The 12,845-nt window shown below is 36.3% G+C and overlaps 1 protein-coding gene across 18 annotated transcripts in view; it reads left to right on the top strand.

Moving 5' to 3' along the window:
• The window catches only part of CEP170 (centrosomal protein 170), a 182,641-nt gene that overhangs the window by 105,164 nt on the left and 64,632 nt on the right, over positions 1-12,845 (top strand). For all 18 annotated transcript variants that reach the window (XM_066381919.1, XM_066381891.1, XM_066381905.1 and 15 more), the window contains one exon: positions 9,808-9,897. In XM_066381919.1, the coding sequence (XP_066238016.1) occupies positions 9,808-9,897 (90 nt within the window). The remainder of the gene's footprint in view (positions 1-9,807; positions 9,898-12,845) is intronic.

Consider the following 12,845-nt stretch of genomic DNA (forward strand, 5'->3'; position numbering starts at 1 on the left):
AAAGGTAGCAACAGAAGAAAGAAGTATGGAATACAAACAAACAAAAACAAACAATAGAAAAACAAAAGAGAAGAATCAAACAAGATACAAAACTAACAGAAAGCAATTTATAAAATGGCAATAGGGAACCCACAAGTGTCAATAATTACACTAAATGTAAATGGATTAAACTTACCAATAAAAAGACACAGAGTAGCAGAATGGATTAAAAAAGAAAATCCAACTGTATGCTGCCTACAAGAAACTCATCTAAGCATCAAAGATAAAAACAAATTCAAAGTGAAAGGCTGGAAAACAATACTCCAAGCAAACAACACCCAAAAAAAAGCAGGCGTAGCAATACTCATATCTGATAATGCTGACTACAAGACAGCAAAAGTACTTAGAGGCAAAAATGGCCATTTTATAATGGCTAAGGGGACACTGAATCAAGAAGACATAACAATTCTTAATATATATGCACCAAACCAAGGAGCACCAAAATATATAAGACAGCTACTTATTGACCTTAAAACAAAAACTGACAAAAATACAATCATACTTGGAGACCTCAATACACCGCTGATGGCTCTAGATCGGTCATCCAAACAGAGAATCAATAAAGATATAGTGGCCTTAAACGAAATACTAGAACACCTGGATATGATAGACATCTACAGGACACTTCATCCCAAAGCAACAGAGTATACATTTTTCTCTAGTGTACCTGGAACATTCTCAAGAATTGACCATATGTTGGGCCACAAAGACAATATCAGCAAATTTAGAAAAATTGAAATTGTACCAAGCATATTCTCTGATCATAAAGCCTTGAAACTAGAATTCAACTGTAAAAAAGAGGGGGAAAAACCCACAAAATTGTGGAAACTAAACAACATACTTCTAAAAAATGAATGGGTCAAAGAAGAAATAAGTGCAGAGATCAAAAGATATATACAGACAAATGAAAATGAAAATACGACATATCAGAATCTCTGGGATGCAGCAAAAGCAGTAATAAGAGGAAAGTTCATATCTCTTCAGGCCTATATGAACAAACAAGAGAGAGCCGAAGTAAACCACTTAACTTCACACCTTAAGGAGCTAGAAAAAGAAGAACAAAGACAACCCAAAACCAGCCGAAGAAAGGAGATAATAAAAATCAGAGCAGAAATAAACGAAATAGAGAACAGAAAAACTATAGAAAAAATCAATAAAACAAGGAGCTGGTTCTTTGAAAAGATCAACAAAATTGACAAACCCTTGGCAAGACTCACCAAGGAAAAAAGACACAGGACTCAAATAAATAAAATCCAAAATGAAAGAGGAGAAATCACCACAGACATCATAGATATACAAAGAATTATTGTAGAATACTATGAAAAACTATATGCCACCAAATACAACAATCTATAGGAAATGGATAAATTCCTAGAACAATACAACCTTCCTAGACTGAGTCATGAAGAAGCAGAAAGACTAAACAGACCAATCAGCAGGGAAGAAATAGAAAAAACTATTAAAAACCTCCCCAAAAATAAAAGTCCAGGCCCAGACGGTTATACTAGTGAATTCTATCAAACATTCAAAGAAGACTTGGTTCCTATTCTACTCAAAGTCTTCCAAAAAATTGAAGAAGAAGCAATACTTCCAAACACATTTTATGAGGCTAACATATCCCTCATACCAAAACCAGGCAAGGATGGCACAAAGAAAGAAAACTACAGACCAATATCTCTAATGAATACAGATGCTAAAATACTAAACAAAATACTGGCAAACCGAATACAACAACATATTAAAAAAATAATACATCATGATCAAGTGGGATTCATCCCAGAATCTCAAGGATGGTTCAACATACGTAAAACGGTTAACGTAATACACCATATCAACAAAACAAAGAACAAAAACCACATGATCTTATCAATAGACGCAGAAAAGGCTTTCGATAAAATACAACACAATTTTATGTTTAAGACTCTCAACAAAATGGGTATAGAAGGAAAATATCTCAACATGATAAAGGCCATATATGATAAACCATCAGCTAACATCATATTAAATGGCACTAAACTGAAGGCTTTCCCCCTTAAATCAGGAACAAGACAGGGTTGTCCACTCTCTCCACTCTTATTTAATGTGGTACTAGAGGTTCTAGCCAGAGCAATCAGACAAGACAAAGAAATAAAAGGCATCCATATCGGAAAAGAAGAAGGAAAGGTATCACTTTTTGCAGATGATATGATCCTATACATCGAAAACCCCAAAGAATCCACAAAAAGACTACTAGAAACAATAAGCCAATACAGTAAGGTCGCAGGATACAAAATTAACATACAGAAGTCAATAGCCTTTCTATATGCCAACAATGAAATATTAGAAAACGAACTCAAAAAAATAATCCCCTTCACGATTGCAACAAAAAAAATAAAATACCTAGGAATAAACATAACAAAGAATGTAAAGGACCTATATAACGAAAACTACAAGGCATTGCTAAGAGAAATAGAAAAAGACACAATGAGATGGAAAAATATTCCTTGTTCTTGGATAGGAAGAATAAATATAATTAAAATGGCCATATTACCCAAAGTAATATATAAATTTAATGCAATTCCCATCAAAATTCTTATGACATTTTTTAAAGAAATGGAACAAAAAATCCCGAATGGAAGTATAAAAAACCCCGAATAGCCTAAGCAATCCTAAGGAAAAAGAATGAAGCTGGGGGCATTACAATACCTGACTTTAAACTATATTATAGGGCCACAATAATCAAAACTGTATGGTATTGGCAGAAAAATAGACACTCAGACCAATGGAATAGAATAGAAAGCCCAGAAATAAAACCACATATATATGGTCAAATAATCTTTGATAAAGGGGCCAACAACACAAAATGGAGAAAAGAAAGCCTCTTCAACAAATGGTGTTGGGAAAACTGGAAAGCCACATGCAAAAGAATAAAACTCGACTACAGCCTGTCCCCGTGTACTAAAATTAATTCAAAATGGATCAAAGACCTAAATATAAGATCTGAAACAATAAAGTACATAGAAGGAGACATAGGTACTAAACTCATGGACCAACTAAATGGGAACTGATATTTTCAAACAACAGCTCAGATAAGGGCCTAATATCCAAAATTGACAAAGAACTCATAAAACTCAACAACAAACAAACAAACAATCCAATAAAAAAATGGGAAGAGGACATGAACAGACACTTCTCCCAGGAAGAAATACAAATGGCCAACAGATATATGAAAAGATGCTCAGCTTCATTAGTTATTAGAGAAATGCAAATCAAAACTACAATGAGATACCACCTCACTCCTGTTAGATTAGCTATTATCAACAAGACGGGTAATAGCAAATGTTGGAGAGGCTGTGGAGAAAAAGGAACCCTCATACACTGTTGGTGGGAATGTAAAGTAGTACAACCATTATGGAGGAAAGTATGGTGGTTCCTCAAAAAACTGCAAATAGAACTACCTTATGACCCAGCAATCCCTCTACTGGGTATATACCCCAAAACCTCAGAATCATTGATACGTAAAGACACATGTAGCCCCATGTTCATTGCAGCACTGTTCACAGTGGCCAAGACATGGAAACAACCAAAAAGCCCTTCAATAGAAGACTGGATAAAGAAGATGTGGCACATATACACTATGGAATACTACTCAGCCATAAGAAATGATGACATCAGATCATTTACAGCAAAATGGTGGGATCTTGATAACATTATAAGGAGTGAAATAAGTAAATCAGAAAAAAACAAGAACTACATGATTCCATACATTGGTGGAACATAAAAACAAGACTAAGAGACATGGACAAGAGAGTGGTGGTTACCTGGGGTGGGGGGAGTGAGGACGCAGGAGGGAGGGAGGTAGAGAGTTAGGGGGAGGGGGAGGGGCACAGAGAAAACTAGACAGAGGGTGATGGAGGACAATCTGACTCTGGGTGAGGGGTATGCAACATAATTTAATGACAAGATAACCTAGACATGTTTTCTTTGAATATATGTACCCTGAATTATTAATGTCATCCCATTAACATTAATAAAAATTTATAAAAAAAAAAAAAAGAATTATCTCCAAGAGGTAAGTTCAGAGAGACAAATAAGTGGTTACCAGTGCTGGGGGTAGAGTTATAGAGCTTCTGTTAGGGATGATGAAAAATTTTAGAAATAGTGGTGATTGTTACGCAACATAGTGAATTTAATTGATGCCACTGAATTGCACACTTAAAAATAGTTAAAATGGCAAATATGTTATACATTTTGGGATAAAAATCAATGGCAATAAAATTTCAAAATATCTTTGAATTGATTCAGGTATTATAATTGAAATACTGCCATTATAACAAATTTAGCTAAAATCAGTATCTTTTTAATGAGCAGAAACCAGTATTATAGCATTATAGAAAGTCAATCATTAAAATAACATTTTTTCTTAAATTTTATCAACATTTCTGATAATGAACATCTGTTCTATTTATGATTGTTTTTATTTATGCTTTGTTTTTAAAGTATAAAGTTGATGAGGAAACACCATGACCAGGCAATAAAAGAGCTATTTTGACCTGTTCCTCAGATTCCACCCCTTTCTCTGCTAGCACATTGCTTTTTCATGGTGCCTTATGCATAGTGTAGTCTCTAAAAAGGGTTCATGATTAGATGGGCATGTTGGTCATCTGGTAGTCTGAATGAATGCTACAGATTAATCGAGCTCTTTGTAACACACAGAGGCACATCTTGTGTATGGAAGTAAGGCAAATATTTGCAAATTGTGTTTAGTTTTCAGGTGGTTAATTGTTTATCTGATCTTTTGTATTCTAGCAGTAAGATAAATGGATTATTTAAAAGCTGCTATTCTAGCCTGACCTGTGGTGGCGCAGTGGATAAAGTGTCAACCTGGAAATGCTGAGGTCGCCGGTTCGAAACCCTGGGCTTGCCTGGTCAAGGCACATATGGGATTGATGCTTCCAGCTCCTCCTCCCCTTCTCTCTCTCTTTCTCTCCTCTCTCTCTCTCTGTCTCTCCCTTTCCTCTCTAAAATGAATAAATAAATAAATAATAAATAAATAAAAGCTGCTATTCTTTTTATATCATTTCTGAAAAATGAACTAACATCATGTACTGATTACAGTGTTAGAAAAAGTGGAGAATTTTGAAAATATGTAAATGTAAAATATATTTGTTTTGAAAGATTGGAGCTCTGGTGTTGATAAAATTATGTTTCCATATTAAGGTGTTAGATATCTTAAGCATTGGTTAGGTCACTGATAATTAATGAAATAAAATATTGTTTATTAACTAAGTAAAGAACATCTTTAAAATTTGGTGAAACTAATTCTTCATTTGTGGTGTAGAACCCTTCGTTTTTATCAGATAGGAAACCAGTTGCTGGGTTTGAGAGTCTCTGCCTCTGAGTAATCTTAAGTAGTTACTTGTGAAAATTTCGAGTATAAATAGATTTACTGGCAGTTAAAAAATACTTTGAAGAAAAATACTTCAATGATAAAACAGTGCAATGAGGAGAAAATGATTCATATGGTCATATGATCTGTTTGATTACAATTAAATTTTTTTGATAATTTATGACAAGAAATAAGCTTTTGAGTTTTATGTTGTTGTTTTTTTTTTAATTCACCTCATACCAAAAGTAGTATTGTAAAGAATGTGGTCATTGAGAAAAAAAAAATGTGCTTGGATACTAATGAGTAGGTGATTAAATGAGAGATTCTGGAATTTGAATTCTACTTCTACTACTTACCCTGAAAACCATAGGTATATTAATTAGACTTGCTATGCTTGTTTGACTTGCTATAGAAAGATAATTAGGCTGTGTTTCATAAGACATATGCACAATAAATCTTAGCCGTAGATGAAAGGTGTAAAGTATAATTATTGATGAAAATCATACTTTCCTTGCTTTAATACAGTAGTATCACTACTATTAAAAGAAACTTGTATTTGAATAACACTTTCTAAGTTTCAGTGTTCATTTATGTTACATTATTTTTTCTTAACAATTTTCTGAAAGATGTAATCATTCCAATTTTAAAGGTGGTAAAATTAATATTCAGAAGAACTTAGTCCCTGGCCCAGTATTATACAACCATTAAATAGTGGAAGCTGTTATTAGAACCTTGGTGATCTTGGCTCAACATCAAATGATCTTTCTATTTTACCTGCTGCTACATGCATGTTACCTAAAATTGATTTGATAACTTAGTTCTTATGCTAGTAAACATGTTCAAACTTTTGTTACAAGAAATTGTAGCCTGACCAGGCGGTGGTGCAATAGATAGAGCATCGGACTGGGATGCGGAGGACCCAGGTTCAAGACCCCAAGGTCACCAGTTTGAGCACGGGCTCATCTGGTTTGAGCAAAGCTCACCAGCTTGGACCCAAGGTCACTGGCTCAAGCAAGGGGTTACTCGGTCTGCTGTTGCACCACGGTCAAGGCACATATGAGAAAGCAATCAATGAACAAATAAGAGGTCCTAACAAAAAACTGATAATTGATGCTTCTCATCTCTCTCCGTTCCTGTCTGTCCCTATCTGTCCCTCTCTCTGACTCTCTCTGTCTCTGTAAAAAAAAAAAAAAAAAGAAATTGTACACCTCTTTATACAAAAATGTTCCTATCTAAATTCTAATTTATCTTCATATAATTTTAATTGCACCAAATGCTTGAATTCTGCTGTTTGCAAAACATCATTATACTAATTAAACATGCTTTTTTCTGATGCATAATAGAAATTATAATGAAATTATACTTTTCTTATTATTTTAATGTTACAATTTTTATACTGATGTAAGATGGATGGTGGACTATGTTTTGAAGATCACCGATAACTTATTTTCATTTGTCCTTTGGGGCACATAGCAAGGAAAAATCACTCTGGCTATAAAAATGTGGCTGAGTTTTAATGAATTTTTCATCTACAGTATCTTCTTTTTTCTTTTTTCTTTTTTTTGTATTTTTTTTCTGAAGCTGGAAACAGGGAAAGACAGTCAGACAGACTCCCGCATGCGCCCAACGGGGATCCACCCGGCAGGCCCACCAGGGGCGACGCTCTGCCCACCAGGGGGCGATGCTCTGCCCCTCCGGGGCGTCGCTCTGCCGCGACCAGAGCCACTCTAGCGCCTGGGGCAGAGGCCAAGGAGCCATCCCCAGCGCCTGGGCCATCTTTGCTCCAATGGAGCCTTGGCTGCGGGAGGGGAAGAGAGAGACAGAGAGGAAGGGGGGGGGGGGTTTGGAGAAGCAAATGGGCGCTTCTCCTGTGTGCCCTGGCCGGGAATCGAACCCCGGGTCCCCCGCACGCCAGGCCGATGCTCTACCGCTGAGCCAACCGGCCAGGGCTACAGTATCTTCTGAAGAGATTTTTTGAAATGTTGATGGCACACAGTGACAGTGTTTCTCTCTTTAAGTTTTTCTTAGCATAACTATCCACGTACTTCTGTGTCTCTTTCTTGCTCTCAAATCTATAGTAGGAAAAAGAAGTAATATAAAAGATAATAATAATGTTTAAAAGTAGCCATTTTATACCTAAATCATATATGATATGTCATAAAGTTATTTGTACCATTTCACGTGTTAGTTTTTAGCTAGAGATTAGTCTGCTTGAGTCTTTGATATTTTTTCTAGTTTGTTTTTTTGCAGGAAAGGAAGTATTTCTTAAGCAAACAAAAAAGTCTTTTTGCTTCATTTTAACCGTTATATTTTCTAAAATTTTCTGGGTTCATAAGTATCTTGTTTGAGAGTCAGAATTTTTTTTTTCTTTTGGTTCTGTTGTTTTAAGCAGCCCAGTTTGTAGGTTTCTTTTTTTTGCATTTTTCCGAAGCTGGAAACGGGGAGGCAGTCAGACAGACTCCCGCATGCGCCCGACAGGGATCCACCCAGCATGCCCACCAGGGGGCGATGCTCTGCCCCTCTGGGGCGTCGCTCTGTTGCATCCAGAGCCATTCTAGCGCCTGAGGCAGAGGCCACAGAGCCATCCTCAGCGCCCGGGCCATCTTTGCTCCAATGGAGCCTCCGCTGCAGGAGGGGAAGAGAGAGACAGAGAGGAAGGAGAGGGGGAGGGGTGGAGAAGCAGATGGGCACTTCTCCTGTGTGCCCTGGCTGGGAATCGAACCTGGGACTCCTGCATGCCAGGCCGACGCTCTACCACTGAGCCAACAGGGCTAGTTTGTAGGTTTCTTAAAGTTGGTAAGAACTTTGTAACTTCAGTACTGTTGCTATTTTATTATCTAAGAAAAATTTTCTACCTCTGTTCTTTATGAAATGAGATTGGCCAAATAGCATATATTTTATTTCCAAGAAACCTTTATTAAATTAAGCGCCTACTGTGTGCTAAGCAGTGTGCCCTGTGCTTTGGGATTAATCTGTATACAGACAGGGTCTCTGAAGCAGGAGATTTTTCTGTCTCACCCTGAGATCCTTGTGGGCCTTCTAGAAGTAAAACTAATGAAAAAGCGAGGCCTCCCCTAAGGCTGTGGCCCTAGATGTTTTTATCTCTAGGTCACACTCAAGTCTCCAACAATTAGTCATGTTACTTTTTAAGTTTTTCTACTGGTTCCTGGCTGGAGTAATGGTTTCTGCTTCCAGTAAGCTGTGTTTCTCTGTATTTGCCTCACTCTCCGGTTTTTTGGTTGGCAATTGGCCCTGTGACCTCAATTCTCTGAAAAAAATAAGTTTTTGATTTTCAGCTGGGAAACTATTTTCTCCTTGTGAGTTTGGGTACAGTGATTTGTAAGGTCTTATACTTCAGACTAGAAATTGGAAGTCACACCTCCTCCCCACCTATTTGGATACTTCTTTTGCCTTTAGTACATCAAGGTTCACGTGGTGACCCTGTAGTAAACGGTTATTGCGTTCAGATTCAGTGGTTCTCAGACTCTTTTTTTTGTAATTAATTTTAATGGGGTGACATTAATCAATCAGGGTACATAGGTTCAGAGAAAACATCTCCAGGTTATTTTGACATTTGATTATGTTGCATACCCATCACCCAAAGTCAAATAGTCTTCCGTCACCTTCTATCTGTTTTTTTTTGTGCCCCTCTCCTCCCCTCCCCCCCCCCCACTCTTTCTTTGTGTGACTGAACTGCATATGTTTCCAAAGTTTCACAGGCTTAAGAGTTTATCTTCTAGGCGCTTCCATCTGCAAGCAGCTCACCAAGCTCTGGAGGGGACAGGAAGAACTTTAAAGAGACTTAAAAGCAATTTTCAAAACTCAGTTTGTCATTTTAATCCATTTTGTGATTCTTCCCTTTCCTTTTGAGTTCTTTCATGAGTTCCAGTTTTAGAATCCATGTTTTAAGTGGGGGTAATTTATTCAGGAACATGGCACGTTTTGTCCCTTTTCTCTAAATCTTTGGGTTCCTTATACAATTTATGTTGTAGTTTTCAATATTAAAAGAAGAAAATCCTATAAGATAATTTTTTAACAGTATACGTAAAACATTATAAAATTATAATTCACAGGATTTCCATATTACAGTTTCAAATTATAAAAAATACTCATACATTTAACTAAGCTGATTTAAGTTCTCTCAAAAATAGAATGTGTGAATTTGGTAGGAGAGAATATCATAAAATTATGGCTGATTTCTTCTATGGGAAGTGATGTCAAATTTGCCATTTTATAGTAACACAATTTAAATATCATTTAACCCACTTCTACTTTGCTATTTCCTTATATTTATCTACTAACCCATTAATATAATTAAAGTATCTAGCCACAAAATCATTGTGTTTGTTATTTATTCTGGTATTTTCTCATATTTATTAACTTTAAAAATTCTCTTTCAGTCTCGTAGTGTGGATAAGCAACATGCTGTAATCAATTACGATGCTTCTGCAGATGAACATTTGGTCAAAGATTTGGGCAGCCTAAATGGGGTAAGTTAAGAGTTTCTTTCTTTTTTATTCAGTAAAAAGAGGAGAGGTAGAGAGACTCACATGTGCCCCCACTGGGGTCCACCTGGCAAACTTACTAGGGGGTGATGTCTGGAACATTGCTCTGTTGCTCAGCAACCAAACTCTTCTTAGCACCTGAGGCAAAGACCATGGAGCCATCCCTCAGTGCCTGGGGCCATCTTGCTCCAATTGAGCCATGGCTGCAGGAGGGGGAGAGAGAGAGAGAGAGGTGAGAGGAGGAAGAAGGATGGTGAAGCAGATGGGTGCTTCTCCTGGGTGCCCTGACCAGGAATCGAACCTGGGACCTCCACACATTTGTCCGACGCTCTACCACTGAGCCAACTGGCCAGAGCCAAGTGTTTATTTCTTGTCTTATTTGATTATCAGGTTGAGGTTGCAAAAAAACTAATCAGATTACGTTTCCTATTTGTGTTGTATTTCCTTTACCTTTGTTAGCATTTTACTTTTAAATACTTACTAGATACATAGCACTTTGGGGCTCATATAAGAGAATATAAAACTAGCTCATGGTCCCAAGAAACTGTAGAGGCAGCAAATACAAGAATTCAGAAGGTTGTTGGTTATTATCTGTAATGTTTAAAACGTCATCTTTAGGGAGATGGAATGAAAGCTTGACTTCAAGAATGGCTTGAATTTATATGTGGGAAAATAATCAAAAGCCATGGCAGTAAAAATGTAAAAAAACAAAAATGTATTCCTAAAAGACAGAGAAGTATGGGTTAACTTTAGGAAATAAGCGTGGAAATGTGGTTTGGGGCTAGATGGTAGAGGACCTAGAACATTCTAGACTAGGGTAAAAAGAAGTGAAACACACCCATTTACCTGAACACATACTATTCTCAACACTAGTGTTTGCTGTTGTTATTTTGGATCCCTTCTTTGAAGATATTTTTTCATTACTGTAGTGAATATATTTCCTAATTCTTTATTTGATCTTTCTACATGAACAGAATATAATTAACCACAGAATAAGAGAAAGCTGAAGTATTGAGTAATTTTTTTTCAATTTTTTTATGGCTCTGCTAACTTAAGCAGATGTAGTATTGTTAATAGATGTGTTGTTGAATATCTTAAAATGAGTGTAACAGAAACTAAATGTATCCCAATTGCTTCTAACTGCTACTACCTTTCAAAACATACATTAAACATTAAATGCAAAAACATACGCAGAAAATTGGCAAATATAGTCAAACATTTTTTTCTTGTTCTGAAGTGGCCTGCTACTGAATTACTTTTATGCTTATTCTTTGAGATAATTTTTGGTAGGCATGTTTTCCTGTTTGTTTTAAGGAAGCCTTTGCTTCTTTCTCATGGCACATAGGACTTAGTCTACATTTTCCAGGTCTGAACTGAAGTCTTTCACAGTTGGCATCACCCACATTCCCATATGCAGGCTCCGTCACACTTGCCTATGCTATGCCTCCAGTCTAGACCATCGCCTCCAAATAATTTGTTAGATTTTCTTCAGCCTAGTACTTCTCCCATCTGCCTTGTTATTTATAAAATGTATACTGATTTTTAGAAGTAAAACAAATTCTACTTTTTGTTGAAGGAAGCAAAGAAAAGGTAGTTAAGACTGTTAACTTGCTGATGTTGTCAACATGTTGAATGGATTAAAGGAGAAAGATGAGCAGACTAGGTAGAAACTGTTTTAAGATGAGGCTTATAAGGAAGCAAGCAGCTTCGATTTCCAGCTCTTATTTGCAGAATTACTGTCTTCCTTCTCCACACTCATAAACCTTCATTTTCATCTCTATTTTGGGTGCTTGTTATCAACCTTGTATTGAATCTACATTTGCACTCTGTCGCTGTGCTGCTTTATGAGCCCATAAATGGTTCCTGTGTCCTTTGCTTTTATAAATGCACCACCTTGCCTAGCTCAGGGCTTTGCACGGTGCATGAACCCACTGAATCTTTTTTGAATGGAATTGAATTAATTTTCTATGTGAAGGACTTTACAGAAGAAGCTTTTGATCTACTTCTGTATGTAGAATATTTTAATAATGTCACATTCAATTGTTAAGTCTAGAAAGTTGAATCTTGACCACCATTCTCTTTAAAGGTGTCTTTACATTATTATCTCAAAAAAAAATAAGTGAGAATTATGTCACACTGTAATTTGTAAGAAACGACCCTAATATAAAAACTATTTGGTGAAATACTAACTTCTCAGTTTCTAGAGGCTGACCTTTCACATAATTTGATTATATTGAACAATTTTATGAAATACAATAATTCCCAGAGAGCAACATCTTCATTTTGCACTTGAAATCAGTACCTGGATTTGAATCTCAATCTGTAATTTACCAGTGGTTTAACCTGGGACAAACAACTAAATTTCTCTGAACTTCACTTTGGTTTCCTCATATATATTCATATTAGTTCCCAAAGATGTATGAAAATGGAATGAGTTCAAGTTTATGATTTGAATATTCAAAGCAAAATGTAGTTACCTTGCTTCAGCTTTCAAATGGTGAAACAGGAATTTCTGCTCTGTAGGTATTATAAGAAATGAAAGTGACAATACACGTGGGTAGGTCCCTATTGCAGAACTTCAAAGCATTACACAAGTAATAGATACACTGTTACCCAAATGGCTGCTTAGGAAATATGCCAGGACACCTTTGGTAGCCAAAGTCTGTGAACTACCAACTACTGTGCATTTTATTCATAAGAGAATGTGTAGGCTATTGTTCACAGCGTACTGACTCTTAATATTCATGTAATTCTGGAAATGTTAAAAGTAGTAGCATCAGGTTAAAAGTAGTAATTTCAGAAGTAAGCGGATACAAGTAGTGGTTATGAACCCAGCTTGAAATCCTACAAGTAGTGTAAGAGAGCTTACTTAATTCTTCTGTTCTTTATTGTTTAAAATAAAAACAGTAAACTGGTAGCCCTCTCAGGACTAT

This window comes from Saccopteryx leptura, chromosome 1 (genome assembly GCF_036850995.1).
Source record: "Saccopteryx leptura isolate mSacLep1 chromosome 1, mSacLep1_pri_phased_curated, whole genome shotgun sequence".
NCBI lineage: Eukaryota > Metazoa > Chordata > Mammalia > Chiroptera > Emballonuridae > Saccopteryx > Saccopteryx leptura.